General features: G+C 41.3%; 4 protein-coding genes across 13 annotated transcripts; 2 read left to right on the top strand and 2 right to left on the bottom strand.

Moving 5' to 3' along the window:
- Positions 1-759: 759 nt before the first annotated feature.
- Positions 760-2297, bottom strand: snrnp25 (small nuclear ribonucleoprotein 25). Its single transcript, XM_060038032.1, has 5 exons — positions 1847-2297; positions 1679-1769; positions 1415-1520; positions 1224-1298; positions 760-1137 (listed from the first exon to the last, which is right to left on the bottom strand). Exons 1-5 carry the CDS (start codon positions 2048-2050, stop codon positions 1080-1082), a joined length of 534 nt encoding a protein of 177 aa, XP_059894015.1. The 5' UTR covers positions 2051-2297; the 3' UTR covers positions 760-1079.
- A 216-nt stretch (positions 2298-2513) lies between these two features.
- polr3k (polymerase (RNA) III (DNA directed) polypeptide K) lies at positions 2514-3598 on the top strand. Its single transcript, XM_060037926.1, has 3 exons — positions 2514-2808; positions 2993-3080; positions 3312-3598. Exons 1-3 carry the CDS (start codon positions 2698-2700, stop codon positions 3437-3439), a joined length of 327 nt encoding a protein of 108 aa, XP_059893909.1. The 5' UTR covers positions 2514-2697; the 3' UTR covers positions 3440-3598.
- A 1413-nt stretch (positions 3599-5011) lies between these two features.
- cdip1 (cell death-inducing p53 target 1) lies at positions 5012-9118 on the bottom strand. 3 transcript variants are annotated; one of them, XM_060037913.1, is made up of 5 exons: positions 8848-9118; positions 7595-7749; positions 7254-7400; positions 6896-7157; positions 5012-5594 (listed from the first exon to the last, which is right to left on the bottom strand). In XM_060037913.1, exons 2-5 carry the CDS (start codon positions 7677-7679, stop codon positions 5483-5485), a joined length of 606 nt encoding a protein of 201 aa, XP_059893896.1. In that variant the 5' UTR covers positions 7680-7749; positions 8848-9118; the 3' UTR covers positions 5012-5482. The 3 variants fall into 3 exon arrangements, with proteins under 3 accessions (XP_059893896.1, XP_059893877.1, XP_059893888.1); XM_060037894.1 differs by having other exon boundaries at positions 7254-7403; positions 8848-9116; XM_060037905.1 differs by lacking the exon at positions 8848-9118 and adding an exon at positions 8502-8801 and having other exon boundaries at positions 7254-7403.
- A 1159-nt stretch (positions 9119-10277) lies between these two features.
- mgrn1b (mahogunin, ring finger 1b) lies at positions 10278-20106 on the top strand. 8 transcript variants are annotated; one of them, XM_060037845.1, is made up of 17 exons: positions 10278-10641; positions 11342-11460; positions 11954-12042; positions 12172-12318; positions 12583-12700; positions 12909-12975; positions 13117-13160; positions 13264-13311; positions 13762-13830; positions 13950-14109; positions 14363-14472; positions 14810-15021; positions 15688-15799; positions 15890-15935; positions 16496-16627; positions 17358-17486; positions 18305-20106. In XM_060037845.1, the coding sequence occupies exons 1-17, from the start codon at positions 10554-10556 to the stop codon at positions 18412-18414; spliced, it is 1800 nt and encodes a 599-aa protein (XP_059893828.1). In that variant the 5' UTR covers positions 10278-10553; the 3' UTR covers positions 18415-20106. The 8 variants fall into 8 exon arrangements, with proteins under 8 accessions (XP_059893828.1, XP_059893812.1, XP_059893822.1 ...); XM_060037829.1 differs by having other exon boundaries at positions 15685-15799; XM_060037839.1 differs by having other exon boundaries at positions 14807-15021.
- The last annotated feature ends 223 nt before the right edge of the window (positions 20107-20329 follow it).

Genomic DNA, 20329 nt, shown 5'->3' with positions numbered 1-20329 from the left:
AGGCATCACTCAATGGGAGCATAGTTATTAGTGACAATTTCTGAATGTTCTTTATTTTGCCGAATGGATTCTCTAGGTTAGATTTGATTAAATCAGCTTTTGATTTGTCTTAACTGAATAGTAGTGTTATAGAGACATCTACTGTCTCAAACTAGAAACAGAATTTCACTAAATTAAATAACAAAAATAATTCCAACAAAATGGCCAGTGCAAATACTTTACCTTACCTTTTTGCTGATGTGAATTAAATAAAACAGTAATTATTGTAATGCATCAGCCCCAATTATGAATGTTCAGCTCCCGAGTTAATGCCTCAAATCATGACTTCTAAATGTTCATGAAAGCCATTATATCATATGTTTGACTGGCCAATTCATACACTCTTTTGAAAAGGACTGTGTGCTGGAATCTTTAATTTGTTCATGGTATGTTTGCTTTACACTTTCTCTGCTGTATATATGATATATATTTTATATTTTCTACAAATTTTAAAAAAAATTGGTAAATAGCAACAATATATGTGATCTTTATTAAATGTACCTAACTAAAATGATCATGCAAAATCTGACTGTTATTTGTCATCCTTATAATAATAATAATAGAGTAATGCTAATTCATGACTTATCATCACAGAAAGGCCACTGGCTGCCATATGATAAACTAACCAGCATTAAACCTTAAATCATTTTAGTCAAGTTAACTCAAATTTTGTGATAGACTAAAGGGGATCATTTTAAAGAATAATTGTACAAAAATGTTTGTTTTTATAAAATGTATGGTTTATTCATATTCAAATACGACAAGTAATCAAGAAATCTAATATAAAAAATATATTGTATGAATATAGGCTCTCATAGAGATAAACAAATAGATGTACATTTGCTGTAAAAGTATTAACACTATGATGCTATTACATGTTAATGCCCCAAAAAAGGGACTGTTTAACATAAAGGTTTACCAAAAGTCAGTCAACATGTTTTCTCGTACAGCATTTGATTAAAGTAAATAGTAAAGCTGTACTTGCTATTTACCACACCTTCCAATGTTAGGTCTCACCGGTGCAATTATTCAACAACAGGTTACTTTTTCTTGAGCTTCTTCATGAACGTTACTTCATCTCTGTTCCTGACTCCGTAGCTAAAGAAAGAAATGCAGACAAAAGACAATTATGATCATATTCAAAAGTTTGACATTTGAGAGTATCAGATAACTTCTACACTTACTCTTTTAGTCTTGTGTTGTCATCTTCCATCTTTTCCCCTTGGAATACTAAAGCATAAGTCCTCCAGACATATCTCCTGTAAAATAAGATAAAAACAATGTCAGTCACTTCGGAATGGCAACATATCAATCAACATATCAACATATCAATCATATCAATTGTCGGCTATTTGTTATTGGATGGAGTGCATACCAGCTAACGTATTTCACCCCTCCCTCACGCTGCTGCTTGAGCTCCATGAACCTCTGGATGGCTTTCTTAAGATCCAGCACACTGGCATTCTGTACCACCACTATAGCTAATAGGAAGAAACGTATTTTTTTAAAGAAAGCAAGTAGCTGTTGAGCTCTACAGATGATGAATATGCAAGATTGATGTGCTACGCTGTCTGTAGGGCAATATGATGTCTAAAGTCATGACAGGATACAACATAAGTTGTTTTGTATTGAAACTTACGCATGGTCTCTCCATCTGCTTTTAAAACCTTGACAGTCATCGCCTGGCCATATTCCAAAGCGATTTGCGAATTAATCTCCTCCAATGTCACCTTACAATGGAGATAACATATTTGTTAACAAACCTAAGAAAACGAATACAATGTTATCTGTCATGTTTGTAGCTTACCTGTATTGGAAGATCACAAAGTAGAGGATCCTGCACAAGAAGAGCAAGACCCTCTTCGAAAATATCCAAAATCTCTGAGTGGGGGAGTGCTTCCTCGTCTTCCTCTTCATCATCTATTAAATCCGTCGTCTCCGCCTCTTCTTCTATCTCTTTATCTTTTACAGAAGGTATAACATCTCCAGGGGTTTCATCCTGCTCCATCATCGTCTTGCATTAGACTTTCACCACAGGTCCTATTGTGAACGGTTGAGATTTCATTCACTAGAACAAAATAAAAACCGTTTAGGCTACAAATTGTAATGTGTGTTATGTTTGTTCAGTTCTACGACCAAAACAAAAAAGTTTTTAACAGAAATAAAGCCATACTACATAAATCTATGCCTTGAATCAGATTCAGGAATACAACAACCAGTCCACAGCAGAGGAGTGTCCTTTAAAAATATCATTCCGGAGGGAAACAAACTATAGCTCATGGGGACACGACATTTTTACTTTTATCCCACGTTGTTGTTCGCTGTAAAGTTAAACAATATTCTAAGTATATCACGTCCAATCAATACATACATATATGTATACATTTATATTTATGTACTTTATTGTTTTACTACGTTATCAATATGTTGTCTTCATAATTCATTGTTTCATAACGAGCATGAAACAAAGTTGCACCGTATTGGACACTTCCGCCACGCTTCCGCCTCTCGGTTGACGTCCAGACTTGTATGCCGAAGTTATTAAAACATATATTTAAAAGCATTTGGGGCGTTGTTCTGGCCAACATTAGCAACCCTTGTATTCAAATGAGTTAAACTGTCATTGTCTAGCTGTTCTTGTAAGACACCATTTGCAAAATGCTCCTTTTTTGTCCCACATGTGGGAATGTTTTGATCGTCGAGGAGGGACAGAAGTGCCTGAGGTTCGCCTGCAACACTTGTCCCTACGTACACAATATCACAAGAAAGGTAAACTTTGTCAAATTGCCATCCCGATATTGTCAAATATTCAAATATTTCAGTCAAGTATTTGCTTTATAATTCACAGTGAACCGTCAAGTTTACAAAGTGTAATTGTATTTTACTTTTTTGGTAATGTCAACATTGAAAAGCCATAGCCTAAATGTGCGTTGGACATATTTTTCCATCGAAGGTCAACAACAGGAATTATCCTAAACTTAAAGAAGTCGACGATGTTCTTGGTGGCGCCGCAGCTTGGGAAAATGTGGACTCTACTCCTGGTAAGTGCCTCATCCATCGTGGCCACCCTTTTTACGCCCAAGCCCCCATTGGTTTATAGTATGCACATTTGTAAGTATGGATCAGACAGGATCAACATAGATGCGAGTTATACGTACATAACGCCTCTCAGTTCAACAGAATAAAGCGGTGATGTAATTAGTACGAATGAACTTTTGGTAGGGAACTCTTTGAATCCTTTTTCATATATGGTGTACTATCTTTCCTCCCAGAAACCTGTCCGAGGTGCGGGCATCTTCGAGCATACTTCATGCAGATTCAGACCAGATCGGCAGATGAACCTATGACAACATTCTACAAATGCTGCAATATCGATTGTGGCCATCGGTGGAGAGATTGATCTGCTTGCATTGTTTGGCACAACTGATGTAAAAACCTTTGACTATGGACTTCTCCACAACCCATTCACCCGCTTCATTTTGTGTTATTTATACTCTAATATTGATTTTGGGATGTCATGGACATGCCTTTTGAAAATAAAAGGAAGTACCAGCTTTAATGTTCAGATTTTTTATTGATAAAATAGTACCTGTAGCAGTCAAACAGCTTGATTTCAGTTATCCACATCACAGAGATAAATGCAGTTATCCACAAAATACAAGACATACAGTGCTTTTTATTTAAAGTACAGTGCAATCCCTCGGATGAAAATATGCTATTCTATCGCAGCTCGCCTGAAATCACATGTTATTGAAAAGCATACTAAACTAGGGATTACCAGTAGTCATTTAAATTGGGCAGCCATGTTCTCATCGATTAGAAATGGACATTCTATGGCTGATTAGTATTTCATTTTTTTTAAGTAGTTGTCTGTACTGTTGCCACATTACTTTATCAAAGCCTACACGTCGTTAATGTGTTAGTATGGCAGTTAAAACGTGCAACAATGCAATTGATTCATGTTACTCCTGTAGGCTTACAGACCCATAATAGCACTGTCCCCCACCCTCCCCATATTCAGGGACAGGTTTATATAATTTCTCATTTAATCGTTGTAGACTTATCTAGTTAAGCTGTTAATGTTTCTGAAGCAACATCCTAATGAGAACGATTGAACATTGGATAGGTGCATATCTTGAACAGTGTTAGCATGACAGAATGCTCCGCAGGCAGACTTGTCTCCTGTAATACAATGTAATGAAACCGTATGATCGGACGAAATGTCTGTTAGCTGTATGTACATGGTTATTTTTCATCCACTTCTGAACAATGGAAACAATTCTCAGCCAAACGCTAGTTAATATCAGATGTTATTTTTTGTTACTACTGCATTCAAAGCCGTCTATAAAAGGCATAGCACATCACTGATTTCCTTCATCAACCGAGAAGATTTTTGTCAATTAAAAAAAGGTATGTGTTGGCAAACATTTTAAAAATGTGCGACATGTCGATTTTCACTGAGAGCCTTAACACTTTATAAAATGACATTAGAAATAACACCAATTTGAAAATGAAGGGGGTTATAAGTGTAAACAGCGTTATCTGAAGAGTTATCTCAACTGACATTCAATATTGAAAAGCAATGCAAGTCACATATCCATGCCATGAAATCAACCACCGCGTAAATCGTATTACCAAGACGGATATAAATGTTTTAGTTTTAGTTCACTGACATTCAAAAAACTATACATGTTTTATTGCACAGGAAAGACTAGGTGAATTAGAACAAAAATATACAGACACCAACTCTTCAAAATGACATGTTCAAATGATAAACATGTCTAAAATAAATACAACGCATTACTGACCCTGCGTTGGTGAATTCAATAAAAACGTGCCTTCTTGGCGAGATTCACAGATACTTTGAACTAAATAAAGTGACAATTTTCACAGCTTCCCTCCAGCTGAGGCTTCTATCCTTACATATTTCTTCATAAATGCATATTGCGAGTCTTCTCCTAACCATGGACAATTCTGTACAACACACTTCTGTAACGTTTTGTTTTTTTTTCCTGGTGGATGTTATGCCTCATAGGTTTGGTTACCCAGTTTAAGATGTGTACAGTGGAAACGTCATGTCTATACATGGAAAGTCTAGTAATGAGACTGTGTGTGTGTGTGTGTGTGTGTGTGTGTGTGTGTGTGTGTGTGTGTGTGTGTGTGTGTGTGTGTGTGGTGTCTATATTCATGTGTGCATATGCATGTGTGTATATATATATATATATATGTATATATATAATTTTTTTTTTTTTTACATATACATATATATGTACACATCACACAATAAAGACAAGGCCAACTAATAACCAAACTACAGTTAGGGGGGGTTAAAGGAAGTACAGGACACAGCGATAGGCCGGAGAAATAAGCCCGTACCGACCAATAGGAGCCGTGCGTTTTTTCGGTGCATATTGGTATGTCTGCAGCATGCAGCTGTTGGTGGTTAGCAGACACGCTTGTATGTGTAGATGTAGCCCTTGCAGTAAGGACATGTGTGTGTCACGTCCTTGAGATCATCGATCAGACAGGGAATCAGGCAGCAGCCAAGATCACACCTAGGGGTAGGAAACATTTATCATTGACACAAGAGAGAAGACGACTCACTGAAGTCGCTTGAACACAGATGTTTTACCAGCAAATATCATTTGGATACATACAAAAATAGTTTTTGGGGCTTGTTTTTTTAGGAGCAGTGGACCATGTCATCTTAATCCCTTACACTGGAATCCGAAATGGATGTTATTGATTAACGGTCATCCATCCAACCAGCTGTTTTTCTTGTCATTACATTTCAAATAAACATGGAACTCAACTGGAAACATTTGAAATCGAATATGCTGCAGTTAAAATAGCACTTAAACATTAAAAGGTTATATATTGAATAGCTAATGTAAAAAGGGAAAAATGATTCCCCAATTGAGTAGCCTATTTACTAATTGGTAAACCCTGTGTATAATGGATGAGGCCAATCTAGATTGAATTACTAAAGTTAATTTCCTTGTTTATAAAGTATGTAGACTAGCAACACAGCGAATCGAAAAAAATTAGATCCACCATTTATAATTGAATCTTAACCAAGGTCCATCCTGAGCCCAATCTTAATGGCCGACTGCGCAAGGGCCCCCTTAACCATATCTCGGACCCATCGTTCCATCTATGTTAAAGCAAAACCTCTGGGGGGAGACTTTTTAGATATAATGTAAAGTCTGATTTGTGAGACTCCCCAATAGCCAACACCACAATGTCCATTAGAGCACTTGGTGTGGTGTGCTTATAGATTCTTGTTATGTTTCTTAGGCCTTTAGTTTGTTTATGCTCTTTAGTTGCGTGGCTTAAACCCAAAGGGCTTCTTGCATTATGAATGTGCATCTATGTATTTGTCAAGTAACAATTCTGTTACGATTAGAACTTTGGAAACTAAAACAGGAAAGATCTAGTGTTTAGTGAAGCTACCTTAGAAGATAAGGTAGGATACAATAATCTCAGACACAAGAACGCGTTTTTTATTGAGTGTTAGCCTAAATATTGAACAATTTCAGGGGCATATTTGCTGGTGAGAAATGTTGTATATTTGGTATACTTACTTAGTATAATATATACTGACAGAACACACAGTTATATTTAGCATTGAGGTATCACGACTGATCTCCTTTGCTTCCAGCGAAGCACTTCTATTTTGGCGTAGATGGCATAGAACCAAAGTCTTTTTTATCTTATATTTGTAGCTCGTGCGGATGGGGCCTTGCATCTTTTGTCCCGCGAATCGTCTTTTTTACGCACAATTAGCCTGGATCCTTCAACACTCATGCAAGCTCATTTCCCATCATGACTTTAACCAAAGGGTCGGATCACTTACCCCACAAAGAAGCAGAACAGGCAGAAGAGGGTGTTCATTAGGCCGACATCGTGGGTGATGCGGGTGATGATGGCCTGCTGGCAGTGTGGACACACCGTCTGCACCGGGGACGTCTGGAACATCTCCCCCTGCAGGACGGTGACGGTGGTAGCCGCACCAGGGGGCGACAGAACGGTGGCCGTGTGACCGGCCATGTGACTTGGACCCGGGCCAAACTGGCCTGGCATGGGCTGAGGAAAGTGACCGGGTGGGTAGAAGACTCCTGCATGGGAAGAACAAAACAGCCACTTCATATCATATTCTCCCGCATTGCCTGGTCAAAACACACACAGAGGCAGGCAGAGAAGGCAGGGGGTACCTGGCGGGGGCATGGGCATGGGCATGGGCATGGGGCCTTCACCGGGGCCGAGAGGGTGCATGTAGCCAGGCTGCGAGGCCTCATAGGGGGGAGGCCCATAGTCCGGGGGCAGGTTTGCTCCCTGCTGTGGAGCCGCCGCCATCGGAGCTGCTTCAGAGATGGAAGACACGTACAAGGAAGTAGTGATGAACATGTAGGCACGCGGAATAAAGGACTATTCAATCCAACGTCGAAGTGAAACTAGATTATAGACATCGTGTGGTTTAAAGGGGGTCAAAGTCCATCAGCACTGTTTTATGTTATAACACCACACATGTTAGATGGTAAAATAACCAAATTACCAGTAACAACAGGTATCCCATTCTTCTCTTCAATGATTGGGGCGCTTGGGCCTCCGGGGTAGGGAGGTGGGGGGTCACTGGACATGTCGGATCGCTGAATGGAGCAAGGACTGGAGATGAAAGCCGACGCACAACTGTCCTGGGACACACTCACCCTGGGCAGAACAAAGATTGACTGTGAAATATGTGAGAATAGTGTGTCATAGAAAAACTACCAGAATATAGAACACACCCACTACAATTATAAGTATCGCTTCCTTGTTCCTTCATATAAACTAAGGCAAGGGTTTATAAAATATGTGGGGGAGGCTACTACAGAGTATAGGGTTGTACAGTTTGTATTTGGTTACGTTGAATGCACATTTCCAACCCAACCAGGATAGTTTCATTCTAACTTAAATAATTTACCAAAATTGCACAACAGAAACGCCCCAATATATAATTATATTGCAAATGTCAAAGGTAACATTTGTTCTAAAAAAAGAAACACCAGACTAGGCAGACTAGACACCGAATATAGAAACTATAAACAATTTATATTTGACTATTGAGGTGCTTTTGTGCATTGATTAACCAGCAGGATAACTAACTATAACGTTGACCCTCGATAGCTCACTGCCACAGTTCAGCGCCAGTACGCAAATGCGTTACGCAATGGTGTCTATCTGTAGCGTCTTAAGTGGTTAATCTGTCTCTGTGGTTGGCCGCAGTTATACAGTAGCAAACGTTTAAGAGAGCAAGATATAGCTACATAAGAGACACAGAGAGATGGATAGATAAACATATGGATGGATGGATTCATGGATACATGGATATAAGGTTAGCTAGAGGGGTAGAGAGATGGATAGAGGTAGATGGAGATGGAGGGATAGATCGATAGATAAGGCTAACAGCTGCTTGTCCCCACGTTATATGTGTGATGGTGAAATCGCCAACACATGCCTTCGTGTTGAGTCTAAATCAGTGTCCTTCACTGAGCCATCCCACCAGTAAATGAACCACGCGAAAGGCGAACGTTGTGTGTCATTCAAGTATAGAAATAACGGTTGAAGTTTAAGTAATTCATATTTATAATATTTAGAAAAGGATGTTTGCTTATCAATGGCAACCAACATCGAGCTAGCTTGTGAAGACGGTCGTCAGGCATGACAGTACCTACCTAGCAGACTACGTTTGTCTACAGACATATAAATATCTCACTGGGTCAAACGCACATGCCATTGTATATTTTTTTTATCAGAATGACAACTTACAGATTGAAGATTCACCTCCTGCAAAGGGTGGCAAAAACCGCGGTCTACCCGAAAGTTAGGGGGCTGTAGCCTGGCGTTAGCTAGAAGCTAGATCTTTCTGGAGTAAACATCCGTGGAGAGGGGCTTTACACCTGACGTCATCCTGATCTACTCAGCGGATTTACCCAGCAGAAGAGCGCACCACCGTGTCCTATGATGTTATGTATTATTCTATGTTGATCAGCACATATCTGTTATGGGTGCGTTTGGATAATAAAAAAAATCAAAAACTCTTCACCTTTACCTCCGCCCGCAAAGAGAAAATCTCATTAGGAGCACTGAAGACTACGCTGTACTTTACTATATATAGCCTAGTTTATAACATCGGACTAACTGTGAAATACACATCCTTAATCATGGGCTCCACATCACGGTCTTACACGCTCCAAATATCATTTTACCAAAAGATATATGGACGATATATAATTTGATATGAAGATCATCGAATATCTGTATATTTCGAAAATATGTGCATGTTAATGTATTCTATTCAATTTAATCTGTAATTAATAAATAATAACACAATAAAAATATATGTAGCCTACATTTTTTCAATCTTAAAATAATGGACAGGAACTCCATATCATTCTGTAAATTCAACTGTATGCCAGGTAGCTAACGATTGATGATGAGGAAAAAAATTACACCTGGTGCTGATAGTGGTACAAACAATATTGTGGTTGCATTTGTTTGTGTGTGTGTGTGTGTGTGTGTGTGTGTGTGTGTGTGTGTGTGTGTGTGTGTGTGTGTGTGTGTGTGTGTGTGTGTGTGTGTGTGTGTGTGTGTGTGTGTGTGTGTGTGTGTGTGTGTGGTGTGTGTGTGTGCCACCAACATTTGTTTGTGGCAAACTGCCCAAAAAAATTGTTTCAAGAAGGTATGAGAATAGGCTTATTGTATTGCAATACATTCAAGAGAATATAGGCTTATTGTAGTGCAATATCTTAAATTAGGAGTGTTATGATAATACGGGCTTATTGTAGTGCAATACCATCAAGCAGGTATGTTATGATAATATAGGTTTATAGTAGTGCAATATACCTTCAAGAAAGTATGTTATGAGAATATAGGCTTATTGTAGTGCAATACATTTAGTTAGGTAGGTTAGAATAACAAAGGCTTTTTGTAGTGCAATACCTTCAAGAAGGCATGTTATGAGAATATAGGATTATTGTAGTGCAATAACTTTAATAAGGTATGTTATGAGAATATGGGCTTATCGTAGTGCAATACCGTCAAGAAGTTATGTCATAAGAATATAGGCTTACTGTAATGCAATAGTTCTCTGGCATGGGCAAACAATCACCATAAAAAAGTATCCACTACACACAGAAGGGCAGTGTGCCGAAAACGTCGCACGCCCTGAATGTGGAATCTGTCTGCGTCGGGACAGCCAATCAGATCCACTTCTTGTTACGTTAGCTCAGCCTTGGCATAACAACAGCCAGCTTGCGTGTCCTGCGATCTCCTGAGCGTCATCTGATGTCAAAGTGATCGCTTAAAATGTTTGATTATCATTAACATTGTTTGTACAGGGTTCTGTGCTAACGTGGCATCCGTGCGTACCAGCGACATTGTTAATCGGGGGGGGGCAAACTTAACGGTGATCACTGAGCTAAAGCGTTACTGGCGTTAGCTGCGAAGCTAGCTAATTGTAGTTAGCGAAGAAGATGGGGTCCATCCTGAGTCGTAGAATCGCCGGAGTTGAGGATATAGATATCCAAGCCAATTCGGCATACCGATTTCCACCTAAATCAGGTAGGTAATGAACCGACCGTGTTTCTTAAAAGAAAGCTGTCCTGGCATACCTATCATGTTGCGTTAACGCTGACATTTTTGTTTGTGATCTGTGACGGAAATGAGCCCATGGACTCCAAAATAACAGTACAAGGGGAGAGAATCAGTTCATGCAAGTTGTTTATTTGTGTTCGTGTCCTGGGTATCCATTCGGTTAGGATGTTTGTTATTGTTGATGAAGTAATCCCATGGGGTTTTCATTATCTTCTATGGAGACACCATGGAAGCATCGCAGTGTGTGACAAAGATGCTGTATGGTATAGTATAGAAATATGATATACGGGTACAATCCTGACTGCGCGAATCCTCAAATTCGGAGATATGACCAATGTCACTGCCTATGCAGATTATAAGTCCTTCAATTAATAGCAAGGACTTTCAACAAAGTAACGATGTCTTGTCTATTAGAGACTAATGATTGGCGTAGTGAACAACGTTCTCAATAAGAGACAACTACACTGTATCGGTATTTCTTGTTCAGCATCAATTAAGAAAAAAGCAGAAAGTGGATGTTTCTCCTCTCACATTTTGGGTCTTTAAATAGGAATTCAAATTTTGCTTTAATCATATTATGTTGTCATATTTATATAGCCATTTGGTTTATTTGATGCATGATATGCATGGCACATTTAAATTGTATTTGTTTCACTATTGCCTCCAGGGAATTATTTTGCCAGCCATTTCTTCATGGGAGGGGAGAAATTCGACACACCACATCCAGAAGGCTACCTTTTTGGAGAGAACATGGACCTCAATTTCCTTGGAAACAGGCCTGTGCAGGTGAGACGTCGTTTTGAAATTGGGCTTCTCTTTAAAATCACCCTGTGGTTCTCCCTATTCTATGAGTCATTTCTATACTTTCTATACTCAGAAAGGGAAACTTTCCGAGTGATGCGGCAAACTAGCTGTTTGCCCCTATCAAATCATATACCAATCTGGTTATGCAAGTGGTTATTTATTCATTTTAAAGATGTAGACTCCCTTGAATGTGGTTCTCTTGTTGTTTTGGTTAGGGCTACTGATGTCCTGAAGCATGTTTTCGTCAGGCTTTTCCCTGCCTATTTATTTTGTATTTGTTATAACATGAAATGTCTGTGCTGTTGCCCCCTGTGGCTCTCCTTGCCTTTTATGAGAGCCGTGTCTGTGGAGTCAATCTGTACGTCCTGTTCCCTCTCGAGGGATTAATTAAGTTAATCATTCAATCAATCTTGTTCAATCAGGCTTGTCTATCCTGTTTTATATACATTAAAAGCATTGATTTTCTTCTCCTCAGTTTCCGTACGTTACCCCAGCTCCTCATGAGCCGGTGAAAACTCTACGCAGTCTGGTCAACATCAGGAAGGATTCTCTGCGTTTAGTCAGGTAAAGATACAACAACCTTTTTACCTAAGTAAAATGTAATTTTCTTTTCAACAAACATCAACCCGGGTTATTCAACGGCTCGTCCTCCTCACGTGGTACGATATCCATCATGTCGGACACTGCTTACAGGTACAAAGACGATGCGGATTCGCCCACGGAGGAGGAGGCAAAGCCCAAGGTGCTTTATGGCGTGGAGTTCACCTTCGACGCTGATGCCCGTGTCGCCGTCACGCTGTACTGCCAGGCCTTTGAGGAGTTCTCCAACGGGATGGCCGCGTAAGAGTTTTGCTTAAAAAGCAACTACTTTTATTCGCCTACAAAAATTTCCTGTACACAGTATAGTTTCATTTTCGAGTTCCTTTTTATTTGCGTGGTATATCGTGTGAACATTTAGATATTTTCTAGAAACTTGAAAAGGTTCTTGCAGAGATCGTTTTTTGTAATGAAACAAAAACTTTGAATGATAGGTGACAGAAAAACAAAGCTAACTATTGAGTTATTATGAGGTAATCTTATTCATTTGTTTGATTTTACCTGCAGGTACAACCCAAAGAGTCCGCTACTGGTGTCCGAAACTGTACACTACAAACGAGGCGTGAGCCAGCAGTTCTCCATGCCGTCTTTCAAAATAGACTTCAGCGATTGGAAAGAAGAAGATGTAATTGTTTGCCTAATGTACCAAACCTGGTTGCAATAGATGCTCTAGATCCGCAAATACACATGAATATCTTGACTATATATATGCACACATAGTTCCTGTCCAACTGCCTTATCTTTTCACGTAACCGAAAGCAACATTTATATTTTTTTCCCAACAATGTTATACCCTATTTAATCTTGAAATGTTTTTTGTGAATTTTCCACAGCTGAACTTTGACCTAGACCGGGGTGTATTTCCAATGGTCATCCAGGCAGTGGTGGATGAAGGGGATGGTAAGAAGTGAGAATAGTACAAGTAATGCATTTAAATAACAGGCTTTCATGTCAAGTATTAGTATACAAATCTTATACTATAATATTGAGGTTCTTTTGCTTTATGGAAACATGAATCTATTCCTATGTTATTCTTTCAAGATTGCTTGGGCCATGCCCATGTACTCCTTGCTGCGTTTGAAAGAGTAAGTGTACACTATTTATAAATTCAGAAAAAATGAATTCCTTGTAACTATCAATTGAACAACATTTCAATGTTCCCTGACCTCAAATCCATTTATCTTTCAGCATGTTGATGGCAGCTTCTCTGTCAAGCCCCTGAAACAGAAGCAAATTGTGGGTTTGTTTAATCAGCTTGGTTAATTAGTTATGTTTGCATTTAGTCTAATCATGTCATTAATTTTTACGAATATATGTCAGACAAGTGAATACAAATGAAACAAAGCCTAAATTAGGCCAGAAATCGAATGCGGCCAATCCTGCTTGTCGCTTTTGAAAAACCCTAGTATTACCATTATTATAAATGTGTGTCAACGCTCACGGGAGCTAACTGCTAATTAAGAAGCACTCCTTTGCGCCTTATAATCTATGATTGGAAGTTGGTTCTTGTCAGCTGAAAGTACTTTGATACCGTTGATGTTGTCTGAACATGAAATATACTGCGATGTTATTTTTAACCACGGCCGGTTAAAGCTGTATTGGGGTACAAATGTATACTTACGATTGCATTCATTGTCATACTCAATGCCAACGATAACACACTGATTTAATCATCGCACATGACAGGTCGACCGTGTGAGCTACCTGCTCCAGGAGATCTACGGCATTGAGAACAAGAATAACCAGGAAACAAAGGTTTGCAGTCTATTCCATATCGTCCAACGATCTAAAGTAACGGTTCAGTCATGTGTTTGTTTGGTGCTTTGGTTGTCGGCACATCACCGTCTCCTTCGTTCCCCCCCCCTGCCCCTCAGCCGTCAGACGACGAGAACAGCGACAACAGCAACGAGTGCGTGGTGTGTCTCTCGGATCTGCGCGACACACTCATCCTGCCCTGCAGGCACCTGTGTCTGTGCAACTCCTGCGCCGACACGCTCCGTTACCAGGCCAACAACTGTCCAATATGCCGACTGCGTGAGTGTGGCGGACAGCAAGAGGCGCTCAAGCATTCTGAAAGCTTGTTTACTAAAACACCGGTCCCTTGATGTTGGTTTCTGTGTAATTGCAGATACTTACGTTCAGTGGCTCAGTGAACTGTAGCCCTGTTATTCATCCAGTTCTGACTAACGGGGAAGTCCCGGTATTACTTAATACAAAGCATTATGGGCGTTGAAACTTTTAACTGGAGTGAACTGAAGCGATGTTTCCGATGTGTGGGTTCTCCCAGCGTTCCGAGCCTTGCTGCAGATCCGAGCGGTGCGGAAGAAACCCGGAGCACTGTCGCCCGTTTCCTTCAGCCCCGTGCTGGCCCAGACGATGGACCACGACGAGCACTCCGTATGTGGAACCGAGTTCTGGTTCACACCGGACGCATCTCTCAAATAGCCTCCACATTTACATCACAAGCCATTTCAGTCGCTATTAAGATCGGATGTTGGAGGAATTTAAATGAATTTAAATAGGAAATCATATTGGTTTGAAGATTTAAAATGATCGGAATATTTATCTTAATGCTCAAAATATTTAACTTGATACTGTCATTAAATGTGTGTGTGTGTGTGTGTGTGTGTGTGTGTGTGTGTGTGTGTGTGTGTGTGTGTGTGTGTGTGTGTGTGTGTGTGTGTGTGTGTGTGTGTGTGTGTGTGTGTGTGTGTGTGTGTGTGTGTGTTAGCAGAGCTCCGACTCGGTGCCCCCGGGCTTCGAGCCCATCTCCCTGCTGGAGGCGCTGAACGGCCTGCGGTCCATCTCGCCCGCCAACCCGTCCGCCCCGCTCTACGACGACATCAACTTCTCCGGCGGCGGTGAAAGCCGAGCCCTCAGCTCCCCGGAGCATCTCAGCGACAGCGGCAGTCTGCAGAAGAGCAAAGTCAGCAAGTCCCCAGACAGGTACGTAATCCACCGCAGCCGCCGCCGCAGTCGTCCGGTTTCCAGACATGTAACCCCCCCCACCCACCCATCCCATGCACGCACCGGGTCACAGCGGGGACCCTGTCCTTCCCTTCTTCAGCTGCTCTTGGCTTGGAGTCTGAGACGGCGTTGGCTAGACTACTTTACTGTTGCGACTCAGAGGCTTTTAGTGCATACAGATGGATGACATTGGGGATCCAATTAGTCCTTGCAGCTGGGAGCCAAACACCCACACCACACCCTAGCCACGGCACTATCCTGAATACATTTTTTAAGTTGTATTATCTCTCTCATAAGTATAAGCTCTTGGGTAACACACAACAATTATCGAGTTCTTTTCATATCTTTGCCATGAGAGCATAAACAAATGCTATAAAAGTGTATAACTGAATTAATTTATGACAATGGATCAATTATATATGCTGTAATGTTGCTTAAAAGCTGTACAATTGATGATGTACGATTCATACAAAATATATTGATAATTTCCACATATCAGTGGATTACAGGACAGAGTAGAAAGGATGCAGGAGGACTCTCTAGTAGAATTCCCCCTTGAGTGGGAAAGATCATTTTTAGTAAGAACCCTCCACAGAAACCATCGTTGTTCGCTGAGTCGTTAACATTTTCCTCTCCCTCCAGCAGCACCTTGAGGTCCCCGTCCTCTCCCATCCAAGAGGAGGACGAGGAGAAGCTGTCGGAGATGTCCGACGCCCAGCCCAACCCGCTGCTGTCCAGCAGTCCCGCTCCCACCGAGGCGAGTCTCCACCCTACGACCCTTCCTCTGGCCGGCTTCGCTCTCGCCCGGTCGGAACGGTGCTCATTTCTGATGTCATTTTGTTTCCAGGCCACGGGCGTGGAGGATGTGGCCGAGTCGCTGTCCCCGGACGACGGTGAGTTGTGGATTTGGTTTGCCCACGGAGAATCGATTTCCCCCGTTAGGTCCGTGTATTTACCCTCGACGTAGGCCCTTGTCCCGTACCCTCGAATATTCTTCTGTCGTCCCAAGTGGTGTGTGGCTACGGTGTGGAATACGGTTATGGATTCGTCGTATTTTTAGTCTTGAATTTATGAAATGAGGAAACTGATGCATTGAATTGGCACAGAAAATGAGACATTCAATACAAACACGAAGGGTAGAGTCTATAAAATAATAAAAATCTGGTGTCCGCTAAATCCTCATGTACTTAAAATTATTATTTTTGCTGAGTGGCCTTAGTATTGATCAGTTATTTAGATGTTCTAACCATGTTGGAATCTGTCCCGTAAGACTATCATTTATCCAACCCAGAAGCTCCATATTGCCCAGCCTGCCTCTCCATGCGCTCGAGCAGTCTAAATGATTCCCTTCGGCAGCTGTCCCACGTCTCCTCCTACTGTATGTCTCAAACTGACACTAATGGTGACCCCCCCCCCCTCCCTTACCCTCTCCTTTCCCTGCTGGGGACTGCAGAGGAGGAGGAAGAGGAGGAAGAGGAGGAGGAGCGGCCTCACTCCCGAGAGGAGATCCTCCAGGACTGCATCAGCGAACACAGTAGCCTGACCAAGACGGAGAGCGACCCGCCCGGAGACCTCTCCCTGCCAGGTAACGTCAGCTCTGCAGAAGGTCGTCATAGAGCGAGGAGAGACAGGCGAAAGCCAAGCTCAGATTCACCCTTATTAAAAGATAGGAACTCCTAAGGGGAGAAATGAAGATTGAAGAAATGGGAAAACCTAGTTGGCAGCAGTGCCCTCTGCTGGCTAAATGCGGAAGGATTCAAACAGCCTGCTGTTTTACAATTTCTATTGTACCTTATGGTATAATGAGTAACATTACAATGTGAAAATATCTAAAAACGACGAGAACTGTGTAACATTAACATTAACATAAAATTGGTTCCAACAAGTTTCAAACCTAGAGAAATCCTTAGTATGATTCATGGTAACGACCTGTTGCATTTGGTTGTGTGTCACTAGCGTCATATGCCCCCTGACTTCCGGGAAACATTTGAAAAAGTAATCCAGATACGATATTTCAATATCTATCTATTTTACCAAGATGCCCTACTTTAACAAGCGGTTCTTTCCAGCCCCCAATTTATGCAGTTTTTCCCCACAAATAAACTTTACTTGGGCGGTTCATTATTCGTAACAATTATTTTATCTGTCCGCGATCTACAGGGTTTCCCATTCATTGAAAAAAAAATGCATATTGAAAACGTGTCTCTACTGGATAACTGTCTTAATATTTTCCCCCAAAGTCTCTTCCACTGTTTCCCTGTGTAGTTAACACCTGTATGGATGATGTCTCTTGTGTACCATGTCTCTGCTCCCAGGTTACTCTCTAACAACGCATGCAAAAGTCACGGTGTACTCTACTGTGCAGACATTTGCTGCAAAATTCACATCCTATTGTCAGCTTCCAGCAGCAGACAACCTCCAATGGTTTGGCCTAACACCTGCAAGTTAGTCCCGTAACAACGTCCGCGCCCATCTCTACGCTGTTTCCTTCCGACAGTGTCTGATGTTGCTTTAATACCTTTGTCTTCATGGGCCGGCGACTCAATGTGGGAGTTTTAAATTGATCCAATCTCTCTTCTATACGAGATTTCCCCCCAACTGGGCTTTTGAATCTAACCTGTGTGATTATTCTAACCCTGTGCTTCTATTCCTTGCCATCCTGATCCAATCTCTCTTCTATACGAGATTTCCCCCCTACTGGGCTTTTGAATCCAACCTGTGTGCTTTTCTAACCCTGTGCCTCTATTCCTTGCCATCTTCTCCTTCTTCTCGCTCTATCTATCTTTCCCTGTGGGTCTCTCACCCTGACCTCGGGCAGCCATAGGTCCTGATGCCTGCTCCATCGGTATGGAGGAGTAGCTGTGGTATGTAGGCCTTTCCTGTTCTCTGCTTCTTTTTTCTCTCTCTCTCTCTCTCTCTCCTGGTTGGCTGGTGTACCGATCCTATAGTTTATTCTTTTCGTTTTTTCGGATACTATGATTTATTCATTCAGCGGGAAAAATAAACTCTATTTATTTTTCTTTTGGTTTCCTAAACAAAGTTCTCACCCTTTCCCATTATGTGGCTTGTGTGCCATGGTTGCACTGGGTTCTCGCTCTCACTATGCTTTTGATTTTTGTGTCGGTGTTCAGTTCAGTGGGTCACCTACGTTCGTATCTATAACGCGTTCACGCACACGCTGCTTTACCACTGTTACTCACCCATGGACCCCCCCCCCCCCCCCCCCCCGCCTTCCTCCCCCGCCTTCCTCCCCCCCCCCCAGGTTCGTCCGAGTCCACGGAGAGCCTGAAGAGCCAGAGCACGAACTGCTCCAGCCAGCCGCTCCTCTCGTCTCCCAGGAACAGCTTCCACTTGGAGGACGAGCACCACTGAGGCCTGACACGGCCCTCCCCTCCGTACATCACACACAGCACAGTCTCGCTTTTTAACCATTTACCAGACCGCTCGTATTAATCGCCCTCTCAATAACTACACGGGTTATCTTTTTTATAGGATCTTTGTGTTGGGTTATTTTTGTATTATCAACGACACTGATGTCTGAAGGATGACATCTTTTTTTTTTCCTTTCTTTTTTTCCTGTATCTTTCGAACTGACACCTGGAAGGAATTAGTTATTCCTGTGTTGTACCTCTCCGGTGTAAAATATCAATAGGCCCTTTTCTCGCTTTAGCTGCCATCCTGACTGTCAGATGTTCAGCCGTCTTGGAGGTTTGTTGTTTTCTAGTCATGTGGAACCCAGAGATATGTCGCCACTTTCCATGGTGGTGGTTAAGCACACTTATTTTAACTCTGCTTCACATTAAATCCAGAAACAGAAATAAACCCAAAATGACTTTGGGTGTTTTGCATTTGCCTTTAAATATGTTGACCAATTCACCCATTGAAAAAAAAAAAAGTCTAAAAGTCGTTGACCAGAATTCAGCGAGCATACCAGTTGTCCATACAGAACCAATCTGAAATCTTTTGTAATGCACTCCTTGTTGTATATGCCGTGTTAAGAATTGTTTTGTTTTTATTTTGAATGATGTGATGTATTCATGTATGTCTTTGTATCATACTGTATCTTTACTAGAATCCTGTGTAGTCATTTACTAAACTGTATTCTTGCATATTGTGTAGGGATAAGGAAAATTATATATACTGGTATCAACGTATTGGGAAGTAGGCTCAGCACCTTGTACATACTCCTTAAGGTTCAAATCGATAAGAGCTATAAAGTTCATGAGGTCATTCTTAAAGCTAAACACAAAGATTCAAACAATAGGTCACTAAAAACCTACAACTAGCATATATACCAGTGCTATGTGTATGCTAACTGTAAATGGCACAATAAGCGGGCTTGTAGATCTGACATTTGGAGTCTCCATTGTGATGCCAGCATCAGCTTCTGTGATGTCGCTGCAGGGTTAACTCTAGCCTTACTTCAACCTTTTCCTGTGTGTGTGTTTGCGTGGGTGGGTGTGTGTGTGTGAGTGTGTGCGTATCACCATGCATATGTAAAGATTTGTGTGCCTTGAGTTGGTAAGGCTGCTTGTGGCATTGGGTATTGGGGTTCTTTGGACTGATTTCTTAAACTGTCCATGTCAGTTTTTTTTCTTTGAGTTTGCCATTCAATTTGTTAAGCAGCCCCAGTTTTCTATTTTCCCATCTCGATGCAATATGAAAGTTACTTTTGCAACATTAACAATGCACCAGTTACTGTTTTGTCTCCATGTATCCATGTTATGCATTTTAATCCCAACGTGTGCGCCGTGTGTGTGGTTTGATTGACAAGCACACTCATCCAATGCAACTTAAGCAACCAATCATTTAGCATTGGGCTAACTCACGCATGTAAACTCTCAGAACCGCTTTAGCCTCTTACCGCTTTTATGAAACAACATGCTCCTCTATCCTCTTATGTGCCATTTCCATCCTGATTCTGTGCCTTCCTCTTCCAACCACTATTGACCTGGTATCCAGGGTAACAGCAGTACGTGGTGTGTGGCTCTGCATAACCAATACCTGTCTTTTCATAAATGTATAGCTGCATGTGTATAACAATAAAGTCTGATTCAAAACGAATTCAATGATTGTGTTGGTAACTGTTAGTAAAGTCATCTGTTTGTTTAATTATGCATCCATCTGTCTGTGTGTTTGTCTCCGGTTGTTCATCAGTCACGTTTTAATATAAAATCCCTCTGCTAATTATTTACCAATCCTTAAGTCCAGGGGTTGTCAAACTTGCTTTGTCGGGTCAAAATAACTCAGACCTGTGGAATCACATAAACGTTTGTCCTGGGCCATC

This window comes from Gadus macrocephalus, chromosome 2, assembly GCF_031168955.1.
Source record: "Gadus macrocephalus chromosome 2, ASM3116895v1".
In the NCBI taxonomy this organism is placed as follows: Eukaryota; Metazoa; Chordata; class Actinopteri; order Gadiformes; family Gadidae; genus Gadus; species Gadus macrocephalus.
The sequence above is the reverse complement of the archived record's forward strand: the minus strand, read 5'-3'. Positions and strand labels throughout refer to the sequence as shown.

Excerpts from the sequence above, each read along its gene's own strand:
- cdip1 (XM_060037894.1), bottom strand. The coding sequence starts at position 7,679 with ATGTCCAGTGACCCCCCACCTCCCTACCCCGGAGGCCCAAGCGCCCCA. Across the intron at positions 7,158-7,253 it reads CATGCCCATGCCCCCGCCAG|GAGTCTTCTACCCACCCGGT; the intron begins GTACCCCCTGCC and ends CTTCCCATGCAG. Across the intron at positions 5,595-6,895 it reads CTGTTCTGCTTCTTTGTGGG|GTGTGATCTTGGCTGCTGCC; the intron begins GTAAGTGATCCG and ends TCCTACCCCTAG.
- snrnp25 (XM_060038032.1), bottom strand. The coding sequence starts at position 2,050 with ATGATGGAGCAGGATGAAACCCCTGGAGATGTTATACCTTCTGTAAAA. Across the intron at positions 1,770-1,846 it reads TTTGTGATCTTCCAATACAG|GTGACATTGGAGGAGATTAA; the intron begins GTAAGCTACAAA and ends CTCCATTGTAAG. Across the intron at positions 1,521-1,678 it reads AGCAGATGGAGAGACCATGC|CTATAGTGGTGGTACAGAAT; the intron begins GTAAGTTTCAAT and ends TCTTCCTATTAG.
- polr3k (XM_060037926.1), top strand. The coding sequence starts at position 2,698 with ATGCTCCTTTTTTGTCCCACATGTGGGAATGTTTTGATCGTCGAGGAG. Across the intron at positions 2,809-2,992 it reads TACACAATATCACAAGAAAG|GTCAACAACAGGAATTATCC; the intron begins GTAAACTTTGTC and ends TTTCCATCGAAG. Across the intron at positions 3,081-3,311 it reads AAATGTGGACTCTACTCCTG|AAACCTGTCCGAGGTGCGGG; the intron begins GTAAGTGCCTCA and ends CTTTCCTCCCAG.
- mgrn1b (XM_060037821.1), top strand. The coding sequence starts at position 10,554 with ATGGGGTCCATCCTGAGTCGTAGAATCGCCGGAGTTGAGGATATAGAT. Across the intron at positions 13,831-13,949 it reads AGAATAACCAGGAAACAAAG|CCGTCAGACGACGAGAACAG; the intron begins GTTTGCAGTCTA and ends CCTGCCCCTCAG. Across the intron at positions 16,628-17,357 it reads CGGAGACCTCTCCCTGCCAG|GTTACTCTCTAACAACGCAT; the intron begins GTAACGTCAGCT and ends CTCTGCTCCCAG.